The following is a 14631-nucleotide window of genomic DNA, read 5'->3' as shown; positions in this document are numbered from 1 at the left end:
CCATATATTCTCGTATAATAGTTTACAAACTTTACGAGAGACGAACATTGCACAAGACTAATTAATCATGTGTGACATGTTCCACCTAGCAATTGTTGGTAAGGGGATTACAACTTAACAATCTTTTTATCATTACACACACTATAGCTATGTATATGTGTGTATATATAAGTCGACAATGTGTGTGTTATGTGTTCACTGTGTTCTGCTTGTGTTCCCCCCATCTCTCTCATATAAAAATCTTTTATTTTTTTTGTGATGAGGCAGCAGCACTGAGAGAGTGTAATTATAGGATTTAGAACCAATCACCAAGCAACATGCCTTAATATATAATAATGCAGCATGTGATCAGTGTATATATATCTATTTATATAATAATTAATATATATAAATACGCTCAAAAAAGTTTTTCTCTGGTCTCTGATTGCTATAGAAATGGTTGTGGTAGGAGAGAGAGAGAGAGAGAGGAGTGCCGTAAGAAGAAAGGTAAAGAAGATTAACAGTACTTGCATAGCTCTATATAACTGGTGGGCAGGTGGGGTTGGGGTTGGGGGTGGGGGTGGGGGGGCCAAAATATCAAGGGGGGCGAAAAGAAAGAAAAAAACACAAATAAACCAAAAAGATACCAACAAATAGGGGGTATATTTTTCTTCACTACTCTTTCACTTTTTCAACAAAAAATCACCACCCCACAAAGGCTGTGGCAGAGAAGAATAGAGGGGGGTGGGGGTGGGGGGGGGGGGCAAAAACTCTTCATCTATCTCATATATATATATATATATATATATATATAAAACAAAGGTGTGTCTTTTATTACTTCCATTTTACCCTTGAAAATAAACCCCCTTTTGGTTGAATCCAAGTTCTTGATCCTCTTATTTCACACATATATTCTCTCTTTTCATCTTTTTGTGAAACAAAGCATCCCATGATTATCAAACAACCTTAAAGCTGTTTTAATTTCTATCTTCATTTATTTGGACAGCCATATATTCAAGTGTAGAGGTGTTTGATACACACACACACACACACACACACTAGTATGTGTGACGACGACGATAAGAAGAAAGAGAATCAAGAAAATCTGTCACACATACATACTCTAACAGATAACATCGAGGGTTTCCAAATTGATCAGTCGCTAATTCTCCCACAGATGCACCAACACAATAATATTATTAATATTAATAATAATAATAGTATTAATATTGGGTCGTCGGAGAGAGGAATATGCGACGGAGGGCGGCTGCCGGAATCAGCTCTATCTTTCCCCCCAGACGTATCACAGATCCAGCTGCCATGGACTCTCCCTCAAGTCAACTCCTTCAACCCGACCCACTTCCCGACCCGTGACCATGACCCGTTTCTCCTTCCACCTCCGGCGGCGGCGGCGCCGCCCTCCTGTGTAGGTGGTTTGTTCAACAGGATGATGATCAGGCCGTCCGGGCTGCAGTTCGGGTACGACGTGGGTTCGTCTGAAAACCACAACCACCACCACCACCTGCGGCTCATTTCCGAGTCTTTCGGCCAGGTGGTTCACTCCGGCGGCGGCGGCGGCGGTCCTTTCGGACTTCACGCTGAGCTGCAGAAAATGACTGCTCAGGAAATCATGGATGCGAAGGCGCTGGCGGCTTCGAAAAGCCACAGTGAAGCGGAGAGGCGGCGGAGAGAGAGAATCAACAACCATCTTGCTAAACTCCGAAGCTTACTCCCCAGCACCACCAAAGTAAGACGGAGTATAAATTAAATAATTAATAATCAGTTGTCAGCATTCAATATATATATATATTTAATCTTCGATATATTCTTTTTAGAATATAATGTTTGATACGATAAAGAGAAACCAAAACCATAGACCAGTCGAAAAAGGCTTACATGCAAAATTCCTGCCGGATAAATAAATTAAATTGCAATAAGGGGCCTAAAAAAGACAGACAAACAAGCATTCTTGTCAGACTTATTCGCCTCATTTTTCACACATTCATACACACACACTAATAAAGCTTTCTTGTCTCCAAACACACACACACACACACACACACACAAGTGGTGTAATATAATATATGTAATGTGAATGTTTGCAATATGCAGACAGACAAAGCTTCATTGCTAGCAGAAGTGATCCAGCACGTGAAGGAGCTAAAGCGGCAAACATCTCAAATAGCCGAAACAAGCCTCGTCCCGACCGAGACCGACGAGCTAACCGTCGACACCTCGTCGGACGAACACGGCAGGCCGTTGATCAAAGCCTCGATCTGCTGCGAGGACCGGTCGGACCTCTTGCCCGATTTGATCAAGACATTAAAAGATCTGAGGCTGCGTACGTTGAAGGCCGAGATTACGACACTCGGCGGCCGAGTAAAGAATGTGCTGTTCATCACTGGTGAAGATCAAGAAGAAGAGTTAGATGGAGGAGAGGAATATTCTATCAGCTCAATACATGAAGCCCTTAAAGCAGTTATGGAGAAATCCAGTAGTGGTGATGAGTCAGCTTCTGGGAGTGTTAAGAGGCAAAGAACCAATAATAATATCCTTTGAATTCATTATTAGGGTTTATAAATTATAATATAATTAATTAACCTCCTCTTTTTCTAATTTGTGTGGCTTTCTTGGGTTTTTTTTTTTTTTTTTTTTTTTTTTTTGCAATTGGTACTCTTTTGTTATATTGAATTGCTAAAAAGCTATCGTATGTAATTTTATTGGCAAGAAAACCCCTATGATTAATTTTGTTTAGCAACTATTACCTTGTTCACAAGAGGTATATATAGTATGCTAAAAAAACTGAATCGTAGGGGGGTTTTCGCTAATAAAATAACGTAATGTAGTTTTTTTAGTGATTCGATATAACATAGGGGTACTAATTGCAATAAACACTTTTATTTTGGGGGTATAGTATAATTCATCAGAATTAAGAGAATGTGTGTGAATTAGGACAAAAATGTAGAGAGAGAAAGTGGAAGCAGACAGCTGACAGGAGTGGAATGTGGTTGGTGAGTGTTCCAAATATGTTGTTCGATTCACACACAGTAAACACACACTGACGGTGAGAATGTGGGGGGAAGAAGAAAACAAATTAAAGGAGAGATCTTTTTGCGTGAAGAGAGAAACCTAAGATCAGAACCGAACATAGAAATTAACCTAATTTCTTGATCTGCATGCATGCAGAATTTGTCTTGTTCTGTATTTTTTTACCTGTCTGCAAAAAACGATAGTGCAGACTTACGTACTGTACAATTAGGTTATTTTCAGAAAGGTGACGCTTGTTTTCTCCTCCCACACGAATGCTACCACCGGCTACCACCAGTGTACTACAGTACCGCCTGCAACTCCGCCACTGCAGCCACGTGTACCACCTTCCTCCTCCGACACTGAATGTGTTTATAAGTTATAAATCATGCATGGTTAGTATTATTATATTAATTACTATATTTTTTTTTTCTTTTTATATTATGTAAGTTTCAAGTGGTCATCAAATATATATACACATGGTGGCCACGTAGGGGTGAGGTTTGCTGTATCAAGAGTGCAAGGTTTTTTTGTTGCACTTGTTTGTATTAAGACAACCTATATATATATTTGAATTATATATATCTTTTTTTGGGGTGTTTAATTTTTTAAACTGATTCTATATGATGATTTTTTGTTTTGCATCTACGTGGGACAATTAATTGCAAATTCCTGTTTTTTTTATAACAAATTGTAGCTTGACGGTAATTAATTTACTACAACCAAGGACGGAAATTTGATGGATCGAATCGGATCGAAATAAGCACTTTCGGAATACTTTAATTTTTTTCTCGGAAGTGAAAAATTCGTTCCAATTCGGTTCCAAAGAATCAGAAAAATCGAAAATTGAAATGAAAAAAACTCGTTCCAAAATTGATTTTTTTTTTGCTCGGAATCAGCGGAAATTCCAGATTTATAGTCACTTGAAACATAAAATGTGTAATTTTATATTGATATTATAAGTGTATTTTTTTAGAAAAAATATGGAATATTCGAAATTATTTCCGAAAAATAGAAATAGGATGGGAAATCGGAACCTCATATATATTCTAATTCCGTACCAAAATAAATCATCATCGAATTTCAAGAATTTAAAATAAAAAGAATTGTTCCAAAATCGAATCGGCAAAAATTGGATATTAGATTCCAATTTCCATCCTAGCTACAATGAATGTTTTATTGTTTTCATTATAAGTGGGTTTTTGGAAATGCATGTTATCTTCTACATCAATAGTGAATGAAGAAAAAATAAAATAAAAACTCATGTATGCCTAGGGGTGGTAAACGAGCCGAGCCGGCTCGCGAACTCGACGAGCCGGCTCGAAAAAAGCTCGAACTCGAGCTCGAGCTCACGAGCTCGAGCTTCGGACGAGCTCGAGCTCGAGCCCAAAATTAGCTGTTCGACAGCTCGCGAGCCGGCTCGCGAGCTGCCTTCTAATTTTTTTTTTTTTTTACATATATATATATATATATATATATATATATATATATATATATATATATATATATATATATATATATATATATATATATTATTATTATTATTATTATTATTAACTAAATAGTAAATAGTCTATAATAATAAATATATCTAGTATTTAAATAGAAACAAATCTATATTACTTAAATAATTCATAATTATATAAAATATAAAATATAATAATAATAATAATAATAATAATAATAATAATAAATTAATAATAATAATAGAAAAAATAAAAAATATATATACCTAGAGTTCATTATTTATTTTATAATTTTTTTTATTTTCCTATGAATGATTTCTAATAAAAAAATAATTTTAATAAAAAAATTAAATAAATAAAAAAAAAAAAAATTATTCCTGAGCTCGAGCTCGAGCTCGAGCTCGCCAAAATTGGCTCGAGCTCGAGCTCGAACCAAAAAAAATTGGCTCGATGAGCTCGAGCTCGGGAATCAGGACTCGAGCTCGAGCTCGAGCTGGCCAAAAGAGCCGAGCTCGGCTCGTTCCCACCCCTATGTATGCCTGATTGTTTAGCACAGTTTAATCTGTACTGTTATTGTAATTTGCAAAACCATAATCATTGGCCCATTAGCTCAGTTGGTTAGAGTGTCGTGCTAATAACGCGAAGGTCGCAGGTTCGAGACCTGCATGGGCCAAAAAAATATTTTTGCGCTAATTACGTGTTCAGAAAGAAAATTCAAAAAATAAATTTTAAATAATAAATTAAAAAAATTGGCCCATGGAGGTTTCGAACATGCGACCACAGCGTTTATAGCACGACGCGCTAACCAACTGAGATACACATAGACCTGACCACGGTTCGGTTCCGGTTCCGAACCGCCGGTTCCGATTTTGGAGGAACCGGAACCGAACCGAAAAAATCCGGTTCCTTACGGTTCGGTTCCGGTTCGGTTCCCGGTTAGAACCGTAGAACCGCCGGTTCTTAATAATTCCCTTTTTTTTTTTTTTAATATATATATATATATATATATATATATATATATATATATATATATATATATATACTCTAAAAAACTTAAAAAAAAAAACAGTTTTATAAAATATAAATAGTTTTTTTTTAAATAGAGAGTATATTTAAAAACTTAATTTTTTTTTCTTAATACTTAAATATATATATATATATATATATATATATATATATATATATATATATATATATATATATATATATATATATATATATATATATATATATATATATATATATAGAGAGAGAGAGAGAGAGAGAGAGAGAGAGAGAGAGAGATAGAGAGAGAGACAGAGAAAAACATATATATATATATATATATACAGATATATATATTACATACAGATATATATATATATATATGTATACAGAGAGAGATATATATATACACGGACATATATATATTATATATATATATATATATATAGAGAGAGAGAGAGAGAGAGCTAGGAATTTTTCTTTTTTTTTTCTTTTTTTTTTTTTTTTTTTTTTTTTTTATAAAAACCGGTTCAAACGGTTATGTCGGTTCCCGGTTCCGAAAATGAGGAACCGGGGTTCTAAAACCGTTGACCCCGGTTCGGTTCCGGTTCTAACCGAACCGGTGGTCAGGTCTAGATACACATTTCAAATTTAGTAAACTTAAACAAATAAACGTTAAATAATTTATCAAAAAATGGCCCATGCAGGTCTCGAACCTGCGACCTTCGCGTTATTAGCACGACGCTCTAACCAACTGAGCTAATGGGCCATTTTCATTCAAGTTATACATGTATGGTAATTAGTAGGTTATTGAATAATTATGTACTAGAATTGGTTGTATTTGTAGGATGGGCGCCTCTATTATTTGTTACTTTATTTAATAAATATTTTTTTGGTCAGATTAGTTATATTTTATTTTGGCAGAATGAATGTAATGTATATTTGTATTTTGGGAGGATGTATAGATAAATGATGTATACTGTAAGTTCAATCATACATAAAGGTGTTGAATAAAAATGTATATATCTTAAAAGAATTATTTGAAAAAGAAATACATATTTATTTTATTTAGTGAAGACGATTTTTTTAAGGCGGCGGATATATGCAAGCCAATTTTTTTATTAGTTCAAGACCTCTAACATAAAAATACTAATTTATCCTTAATGAAATTCAAAAGCAAAAATCGGTATCCGAAAACCGATTTTGTACTCAATAATCGACATTACAGCGCCGGTTTTGGTTAACAAAAATCGGCATTATGACGCCGATTTTCGTGTACAAAATCGGTCTGGATAAACCGATTTGAGAAACCAATGAAAACACACAAAAAAACCAATTTCAATCTCAATTTTTTTTCCAAAATCGGCTAAAGCATTGCAACCCAACAAGAAATAAGCATATTTTAATGTTCACCCACGCATATTTATCAAGAATCAATGCTCGATTAATGTTTTCGAATTTACAAACAAAAGTTTAGTAAAAAGGACTTGCTTGTTGGTGGTGGTGCGGTGGTGGTGATGGTGCGGTGGGTGGGCCACTGGTCGTCGACAACGCGGTGGAAGTCTCGCTGGTCGGCGTCGCGACGGTCTGGCGGCGACAGTCGTGAGTTTTTTTTTCCCTTTTTTTTTTGTTTTTGTTTTTTTTTTTTTTTGAATTTTTGGTCTTGAACAAATTAAAAACAAGGTTTGTTTGTATTTTGGTATAATTTGTGGATGAGGATATATTCGTCATCTTTGGTGTTGATGTAATAAAATTAAATTAATATACGGGCTTGAGCTAATAAACCCCTTTATATGGATTTGAACTAATAAAAAAATGGTCTTGCATATATATATCCGCCGCTTTTTTTTTTTTGATTGTAGTGATCAAACCGGGTTTGAATGAGTGAGAACTGAGAATACTAAAATTGCTTTGGGGAATTTATTTTCGAAATTGTTAACAAACGTTTGATTAAAAAAATATCTTTATAAACGTAGATTCATTTTCGGAAACAAATTCTAAAAATACATCATATTCATTCATGATTTAATTGTTATAACTTATAATTAAAAAGAATTATAATTTTATTTTAAAAAAAATATCTAAACTATTGCTCGAAATATATGAAATTCTTAGACTTCATGTACAAACATGACTTGATTGATATATAGTAGAACCTCGATAAATTAGTAACCTCGCATAAATATTTTTTTTCCGGTCCCGACTCGGAGACAATGTGATAAATTAATAATTCGCTAAATTTATAAGATAGTACACATTGAAAATTTTGAAGAAGCCCCATATTAATAACCATAAAAATAGTTCTTAAATTACATAGTACAACACATATTTTATAGATCTATGAAGCCTTAATAAAATATGACTTAATTGTCGCTTGTTTCTTGTCGAAATTCATATCACCATCAATCTCGTTCATCACTTTTCTTAACATGATTAGAACTTTTTGCATAGTTTTCTCGTAACTCAACAGAAAATGTTTAATATCCTTGTAGCCTTAAGAGATTCCGTTCGAGAAACGAGCTTTATAGGACATTGAATAATATATATATATGGGTAAGAAAAATAAAAATAAAAATCATTTATTGAAAATAATAATATAAATAATTTAATAAATGAATAAGTTGTTAAATAATATATAAATTAGTAATTATTAATTTACTGATAATAAGTTATTATTTCGCCAAATTGATAAAATTTTAATCGTACAAATCGTATCAATTTATAAAAAAATTAAAAATAAATAATTCCCGGATTACATAAACAAATATCTTGTAATTAATTGGTAAAAGTAATAACAGAGGCAAATACCAAGTCCCCCTCGATACATGAAAATGACATAAATACCCCCAACAAACTCACCTTTCTCACAGAAAGTAGTGGGTAAATTCGACATTTACTAAAAACAAAAACCAATAGTGACAATCCACCATGCGAATCAATTGACCCCAGCAGCAATTAACGTTGTCCGAATATTTTTTTATTCCTCCTTTAAACCTCCGTTGAACTTCACCCATCTTCCCCAATGTCTCTGCCGTTTCATTTTTAACTTTTCTTTTTAATTTTCTCCCGAATCAATTACTGATTACACAGAGATAGATAGATAGATACACGCAGGTACTGTGTGTAATTGTGTGTAATTGTGTTGGAGATGATGAATTGGAGGAGAGTATTCAAGTCCCTCCAAGTGCTGTTGGCTCATGGATTGCTTTTCTCTTTCACTCTTATTCTCTCTCTCAAGCTTCATCACTCTCTTAATTACTCTTGGTGGTTCGTATTCTCTCTCTCTCTCTCTCTCTCTCTCTCTCTCTCTCTCTCTCTCTCTCTGTTTGTGTGTGTGTGTGTGTTTCCCCTAATTTTTTGATTGGGTTTTTTTGTTAATTATTTTTTTGCAATTGCTTGTCAAGAAATGAAGATTTATGCAGTAGAAGATACGTGACTTAATTTTTCGAATTTATCTGTTTTTTTTATTCTGGTTTGATCATATTTCAATTTTGTTAATTTTAGTGTTCTTGATTTTTGTTTATTTTTTTCTTTTTGAAACAATTTACATTGTACATGATTAGAATGTAGTAATTCCTTGGTTTGTCTTTTTTTTTTTTTTTACTATCATCTTACAAAAACCATCACTAAGACAATATTTGGCTGTCCATTATTAGAGGATTGCTGCAAGATAAGATATATAAATAAATAAATAAATAAATAAATAAATAAATAAAAGAGAATTGCCCTTGTAAAAAAGATTGTATCTTTATATATAACAGATGTGATATAGTGCAAATCCCAATTTTCACCATGTTTGATGATTTAAGTAAAAAGATTGTATCTTTATAGATAATAGATGGTGATATAGTGCAAATCGCATATAAGTCTCTTGCTGTAGCAATGTGTTTTCTCTGTTCCGAATTGGGAGAAAGATGGAATTTTTTTTTTCGGTGAAAGGGAAAGAATTACAGTTCGGGAATTCCGATTTGTTTAATACGTTGTTATGTTTCTGCACGACTTTGTAGGTTGATATTTTCGCCACTCTGGTTATTTCATGCTGTTGTGGCTAGAGGCAGATTCTCCTTACCTGCCCCGTCGATGCCTCATGGTCGCTATGTATGACGAAAATTTACTCGACTGATTTTAATTTATCTTTCAATTTGTTTCTTTTTTCGAATATGTATATATTTTTACTTAATTCATGCCTCTATTTAATTATCGGTTGCATTTTCTTGAACAGTGGGCACCATTTCATGCGATTGTGGCTGCTCCATTGCTTGTTGCTTTTGAACTTCTCCTTTGTGTACATCTTGAGAGAAGATACGGTAAAAATCCTTATCCCTTTCGTTACATTGTTCGTCCCGACTTAAAAAAGATTTCAAAACTCACCTTCTTTTCCCGATTATGCGGTGGACGACAGCTGTAAATTTGAAGATTGTATTCATGCCTTTGCTAGCACTAGAAATCGCAATTTTGGTCGACAATATAAGGTAAATAAATTCCCGTTTCTTGTCGATCTTCGAAACGATTTTGTGATTAAAATTAATCGTCTCGATATGTTGTTATTCTGTGTAGGATGTGTAGGACACTTATGCCTGGAGACGAAGAAAACATCAGCGACGAGGCAATATGGGAAACACTTCCTGTACGTTTTCTAAGTAAACCGTCTCTTATGTACTAATCTTACTCCGGACTAATTAAAAATTGAATCTTTTTTTTTTTTTTTCTCTTCAAGCACTTCTGGGTTTCGATTTCGATGGTTTTCTTCATAGCTGCTACAGCGTTCACGCTTCTCAAGCTATGCGGTAAATTCAGCTTCGCATTGAATATTTATTGAATTCTTTGTATTAAAATATTTACATTTCTCAAGCTATGTTACTTCCGTTTTGTTAGCTCTATACGTATTTATCTTATTCGACTAAACGCAGGTGATGTGGAGGCTCTTGGATGGTGGGACCTCTTCATTAATTACGGGTACGTAACATATATTCACTTCTCCCCATAAAATTTAATTACTACTCCATATTATTAATAATAGTATAATATAGCCCCATTTTTTTTTTCTTTCAGTGTTGCAGAGTGCTTCGCGTTTCTTATATGCACAAAGTGGTACAATCCCGCAATTCACAGACGCTCCCATCTCGCACGAGCATCTTCATCTTCCACGAGTATTCGATATTTAAACTGGAGTAGTAACAACATCTTGGAATCTTCTGTGGAAGATTCCCAAGATAGCCGATTGTGCAGTTTGCAAGATATCGGTGGCCACGTGATGAAAATTCCCTTTGTCGGTTTTCAGATCATGCTCTTCATGTACTTGGAGGTATGTGTGCAAGAAAATTTCTTGTCTGAAAATTACTCGTGTTTGTTGCGAGTATATATATATATATATATATATATGTATGTATGTATAACTCATCTTTACAATTTTTCGATAAATTCCAGGGAACTCCGCCCGGTGCTAAGTATATTCCGATCCCGCTTTTGTTTTCTCCTCTTCTTCTTTTGCAAGGAGCTGGATTTTTGTTTGCCATGTATCGATTTTTTGAGAAAGTCATGTTGGTATTACACGATGGAGTTGATACAGGAAGTAGTTTTAGACTACCTGCAACTGCTTACGACTATATGGGATTTCTGCGTCGTGGATCGAGGTAATGAATGTTTTTAAAGTAAAAAAACCTTAAAATTTGTCCGAAATCTTTTTTTCTTTTGTCTATATCTATTTTCTAGTGTTTGAGGATTTTTTTTTTTTTTTTTTTTAAATATCAGGTTACTAGGTTGGTGGTCAATTGATGAAGGAAGTCGAGAGGAGCAAGCTCGTCTATATTGTGCATTGGATTCTGGGTGAATTATATATTTTTTTTCTTTCTAAGCATTATTTCGCATTAATTGTTTTCTTTTTAAGCTTCCTCGGTTATGAAATAGAAAGATGGCTCGTGAATATTCTTTATTCGTAACAGGTACAATACATTTTCACCTGATACAGTAAAGAAAATGCCGAAGGCTGAGCTCGCTAAGGAGGTGATCATCATTTTAGTTATATATTTTTTTGAATGTGTATATATTTGCATTTGTTGTACGTACAAATTCTCGTAATATTGAAGTTGCAATGATATTTGTGTATTTCTCAGATATGGAAGCTTCAATCGGCACTCGCTGCACAAACCGAGATCACAAATATTAGCCAGGAGGAGTTTGAAAGACTTCAAAATGTAAATTATTCTAACTTCTATTTTATCTATTTCTATTGGATAATCGAAATGAATATCGAGTTTTTGAATTAACAAGTTAAAGTTAAAGGAAGAAAAAGAATATCAAGTTTATTTCTATCAATAAAGTTGTCGAAAACATTAAAAAAAAAATTATCAATTAAGAAAGCACTAGCTATGATACAGGTGAAATAATATTCTTGAATTTTGTACATTTACAAAAAAATCACTTTGTTTTTAGGGCAAATTACGGCCACCCCTTAAGGTAAGGTCAAATTACGAAAAAACCCTTATTGTTTGGGTATTTACAATCATCCCCTCAACTATGTATTATCTTACACGTCCACCCTTATAGTGTAAAATTTACCAATTAAAGAAGGGTTTTTTTGTAAGAAAAATCATAGTTGAAGGGGTAGTTGTAATTACCCAAACAGGAAGGGGTTTCTCGTAATTTGACCTTACCTCAGGGGGTTGGCCGTAATTTGCTCTTGTTTTTAATTTATCAGCTTGTTTGCTGGTCTAGTTAGTAATTAAATTTTTGACATGCTTCTATACTTGCATTCTTTTTCAGGAAAAAATCTTGTGTCGAGTTTGCTTTGATGAACATATAAACGTAGTCCTACTCCCTTGCAGGCACTACGTCCTTTGCAGGTATTTGCACACACACACACTCACATGTATATATAAATATATTTGGAGTAATTTGTTGATACGTATATATGTATGTATGTATGTGCACAGTACATGCTGCGTAAAGTGCAAGAGATGTCCGATATGCCGTGTACATGTTGAAGAGCGTATAGTGGTACATGATGATGTATAGCTCGACTTGTATATTATTATATATTATACTACAGTTTTAAGCATCGATTAGGTGGTGATTTCGCAAGTTTTTTTATTTCATCGAAGTCACTACTGCGTCGTATGTAAATGTAATTCTATGAATATTATTTTATGTTAACATAATGTTTGGCTGATTAGTTGGTTAAAGTTAGAATAGTTTGTTGGAATACTATGATTTATACATTTGTGTATAGGCTTGTTGGTGGTGGTTTTATTGTAGGATTTTGTGCAATTGGATGGAATATTTTTTTTTTTGTTGTTGTTATTTTATGAATGTCATCACATTAAATTGTTTAATTTTCTGGAAGCTTAGATAATCCTTGAAAAAATATTAGATGAAAAGAAATTATTTGTCCCAAATTGTTTAATACAATTTGCCTACTATTGTAAATTAATTTTCTACTAATATACAAACTAACATTATTTTATTTATCAAAATATTATTCTAAATTATTTTTCCACAGATACCCCCATTTCACCACTAACTCAACACCCAAAATTTAATTAACCATGGTTAACCTTAATTCCAACGCTAAATATCTCACATTTTGTACCTGGAATAGGATTACAAATTCACTAGCTGATATCACTTGCACACTCGGTTGTAAAATCGCGAAGTTTGTTGTACAACAAATGATAATTAATCTCTCAATATAAAGCTTAACAAGACGCCTTAGGCACAAGGAAAATGACTCATATCTAAATTATAATAAGAAAACTTATAATTAAGTTAATTCTAACTATAAAAGAACTCTAAAATAATAAAAATATAATAAATTATAATTAAAAACGCTCAAAACTAAATTAAATAATTTATACTTCAAGTCGACTTCACAATCGCCCTTCTAAACTCGTGTAGACATTTATTTGGTTGTGCACGGGCAAAAACTTCAAGCTTGAATTCAACATTGTTCCACTTCGAATCTCAGCAATTTGAATCACCTTAATTGGACGTCAGATGAGAAAGAGTTATAACTCGAATGGAAAATCTGGCAGAAACATGCGGGAATTTTGAAATGTATGAAATTCGACTAGTCCAATCTTCTAAATCTACAACATGGGCTCTTCAAACATCCTACTTGCTCTAATTGTTGTCATTCCAAACACAAACAACTCCATCAAAATCATGCGTTGGGGTGCAAATGAGTCAAGCTCGAGCCGAGCTCGCCAGATTTTTCGAGCTTGAGCTCGAGTTCAAGCTCATCGAGCTTTCATTTGATGAGTTCGAACTAGAACTCGAGCTCGAGCTCGAGGTCAGCTCATTTATATATATTTTTTATTTTTTATTTTTTTATTTATTTATTTATTTTATTTTATTTGTTATTAGAATTATTACATGAAAAATAAAAAGTTATAGAATAAAACATAAATTTGTAAAGATGAGCTCAAGCTCATGAACAACTAAAGATGAGCTCAAGCTTGAGCTCGTCGAAAAGCTCGAGTTTTTTTCAAGCCAGCTCATCGAGTTCAAGAATCGGCTCGACTCATTTACACCCATAATCATGCACTTTCGATTCTTCCAATTCTTCATCACGAAACTTATCAGAATCGTATCACACATACATCTGAATTCAGTTTCATTAATGTGTCCCTAGATGCATATATATATCAAAGTGCACAGGTTGTCAACAAATTGAAATGACATAAATAAAATAGCAACCCTCGTGATCATATTCAAAGCCCTTTCAGACACGAGGTGGCCCAATAAATAATTGATCATATGGTTTTATTTATTTTTAAATTAAAATTTAATTATGTGGCTTTTATTGTATAGTTCAGGTGCCCAATTTGAAAATTGGACCCCCTAGAAATAAATAATTTTATCACAACTTACTAATAGAAGTTGTCTTAAATTCATGTTTGAAGACAACCTTATAATGATCTGTAACGCAGTCCAGATTCATGAATTTAGACATCCTCCCCAGTTGTGTAATCTGTCATTGTTTTCCACTTTTGAGACAACACATTTATCTAACAGGATCCCACTTCTGACAAATCTCTCTCTATTAATTTTTTTATGTCACAAAAATATGATTATCTCCATTAATATTAGTTAATTTTATGGATACCTAAATAAGTTATTTGATACTTGTATACTTTTATTTTGAAATTTATTTATATACTTTAGATTTATGTCACCC

The 14631-nt window shown here is 33.4% G+C and overlaps 2 protein-coding genes and 2 non-coding genes across 4 annotated transcripts; 3 read left to right on the top strand and 1 right to left on the bottom strand.

Annotated features, from left to right (window-relative positions):
- The first annotated feature begins 786 nt into the window (after window positions 1-786).
- Window positions 787-3650, top strand: LOC105954037 (transcription factor bHLH30). Its single transcript, XM_088826869.1, has 2 exons — window positions 787-1726; window positions 2092-3650. The coding sequence occupies exons 1-2, from the start codon at window positions 1043-1045 to the stop codon at window positions 2536-2538; spliced, it is 1131 nt and encodes a 376-aa protein (XP_088682995.1). The 5' UTR covers window positions 787-1042; the 3' UTR covers window positions 2539-3650.
- Window positions 3651-5071: 1421 nt separating this feature from the next.
- On the top strand, window positions 5072-5145 carry TRNAI-AAU (transfer RNA isoleucine (anticodon AAU)). Its single transcript has one exon. It is a non-coding gene; the product is annotated as a tRNA-Ile (tRNA).
- Window positions 5146-6151: 1006 nt separating this feature from the next.
- TRNAI-AAU (transfer RNA isoleucine (anticodon AAU)) lies at window positions 6152-6225 on the bottom strand. The gene has a single exon. It is a non-coding gene; the product is annotated as a tRNA-Ile (tRNA).
- Window positions 6226-8324: 2099 nt separating this feature from the next.
- On the top strand, window positions 8325-12744 carry LOC105954089 (uncharacterized). The gene is made up of 14 exons (XM_012977759.2): window positions 8325-8723; window positions 9464-9554; window positions 9679-9763; window positions 9859-9928; window positions 10014-10083; window positions 10174-10243; window positions 10367-10412; window positions 10509-10761; window positions 10884-11089; window positions 11208-11282; window positions 11399-11459; window positions 11570-11650; window positions 12219-12298; window positions 12389-12744. Exons 1-14 carry the CDS (start codon window positions 8605-8607, stop codon window positions 12468-12470), a joined length of 1389 nt encoding a protein of 462 aa, XP_012833213.1. The 5' UTR covers window positions 8325-8604; the 3' UTR covers window positions 12471-12744.
- Window positions 12745-14631: the final 1887 nt, after the last annotated feature.

Source organism: Erythranthe guttata, chromosome 12, assembly GCF_056151865.1.
Source record: "Erythranthe guttata isolate IM_541 chromosome 12, IM_541, whole genome shotgun sequence".
Classification (NCBI taxonomy): domain Eukaryota; kingdom Viridiplantae; phylum Streptophyta; class Magnoliopsida; order Lamiales; family Phrymaceae; genus Erythranthe; species Erythranthe guttata.
Note: the sequence above shows the minus strand (reverse complement) of the source record. Positions and strands in the feature narration are given on the sequence as shown.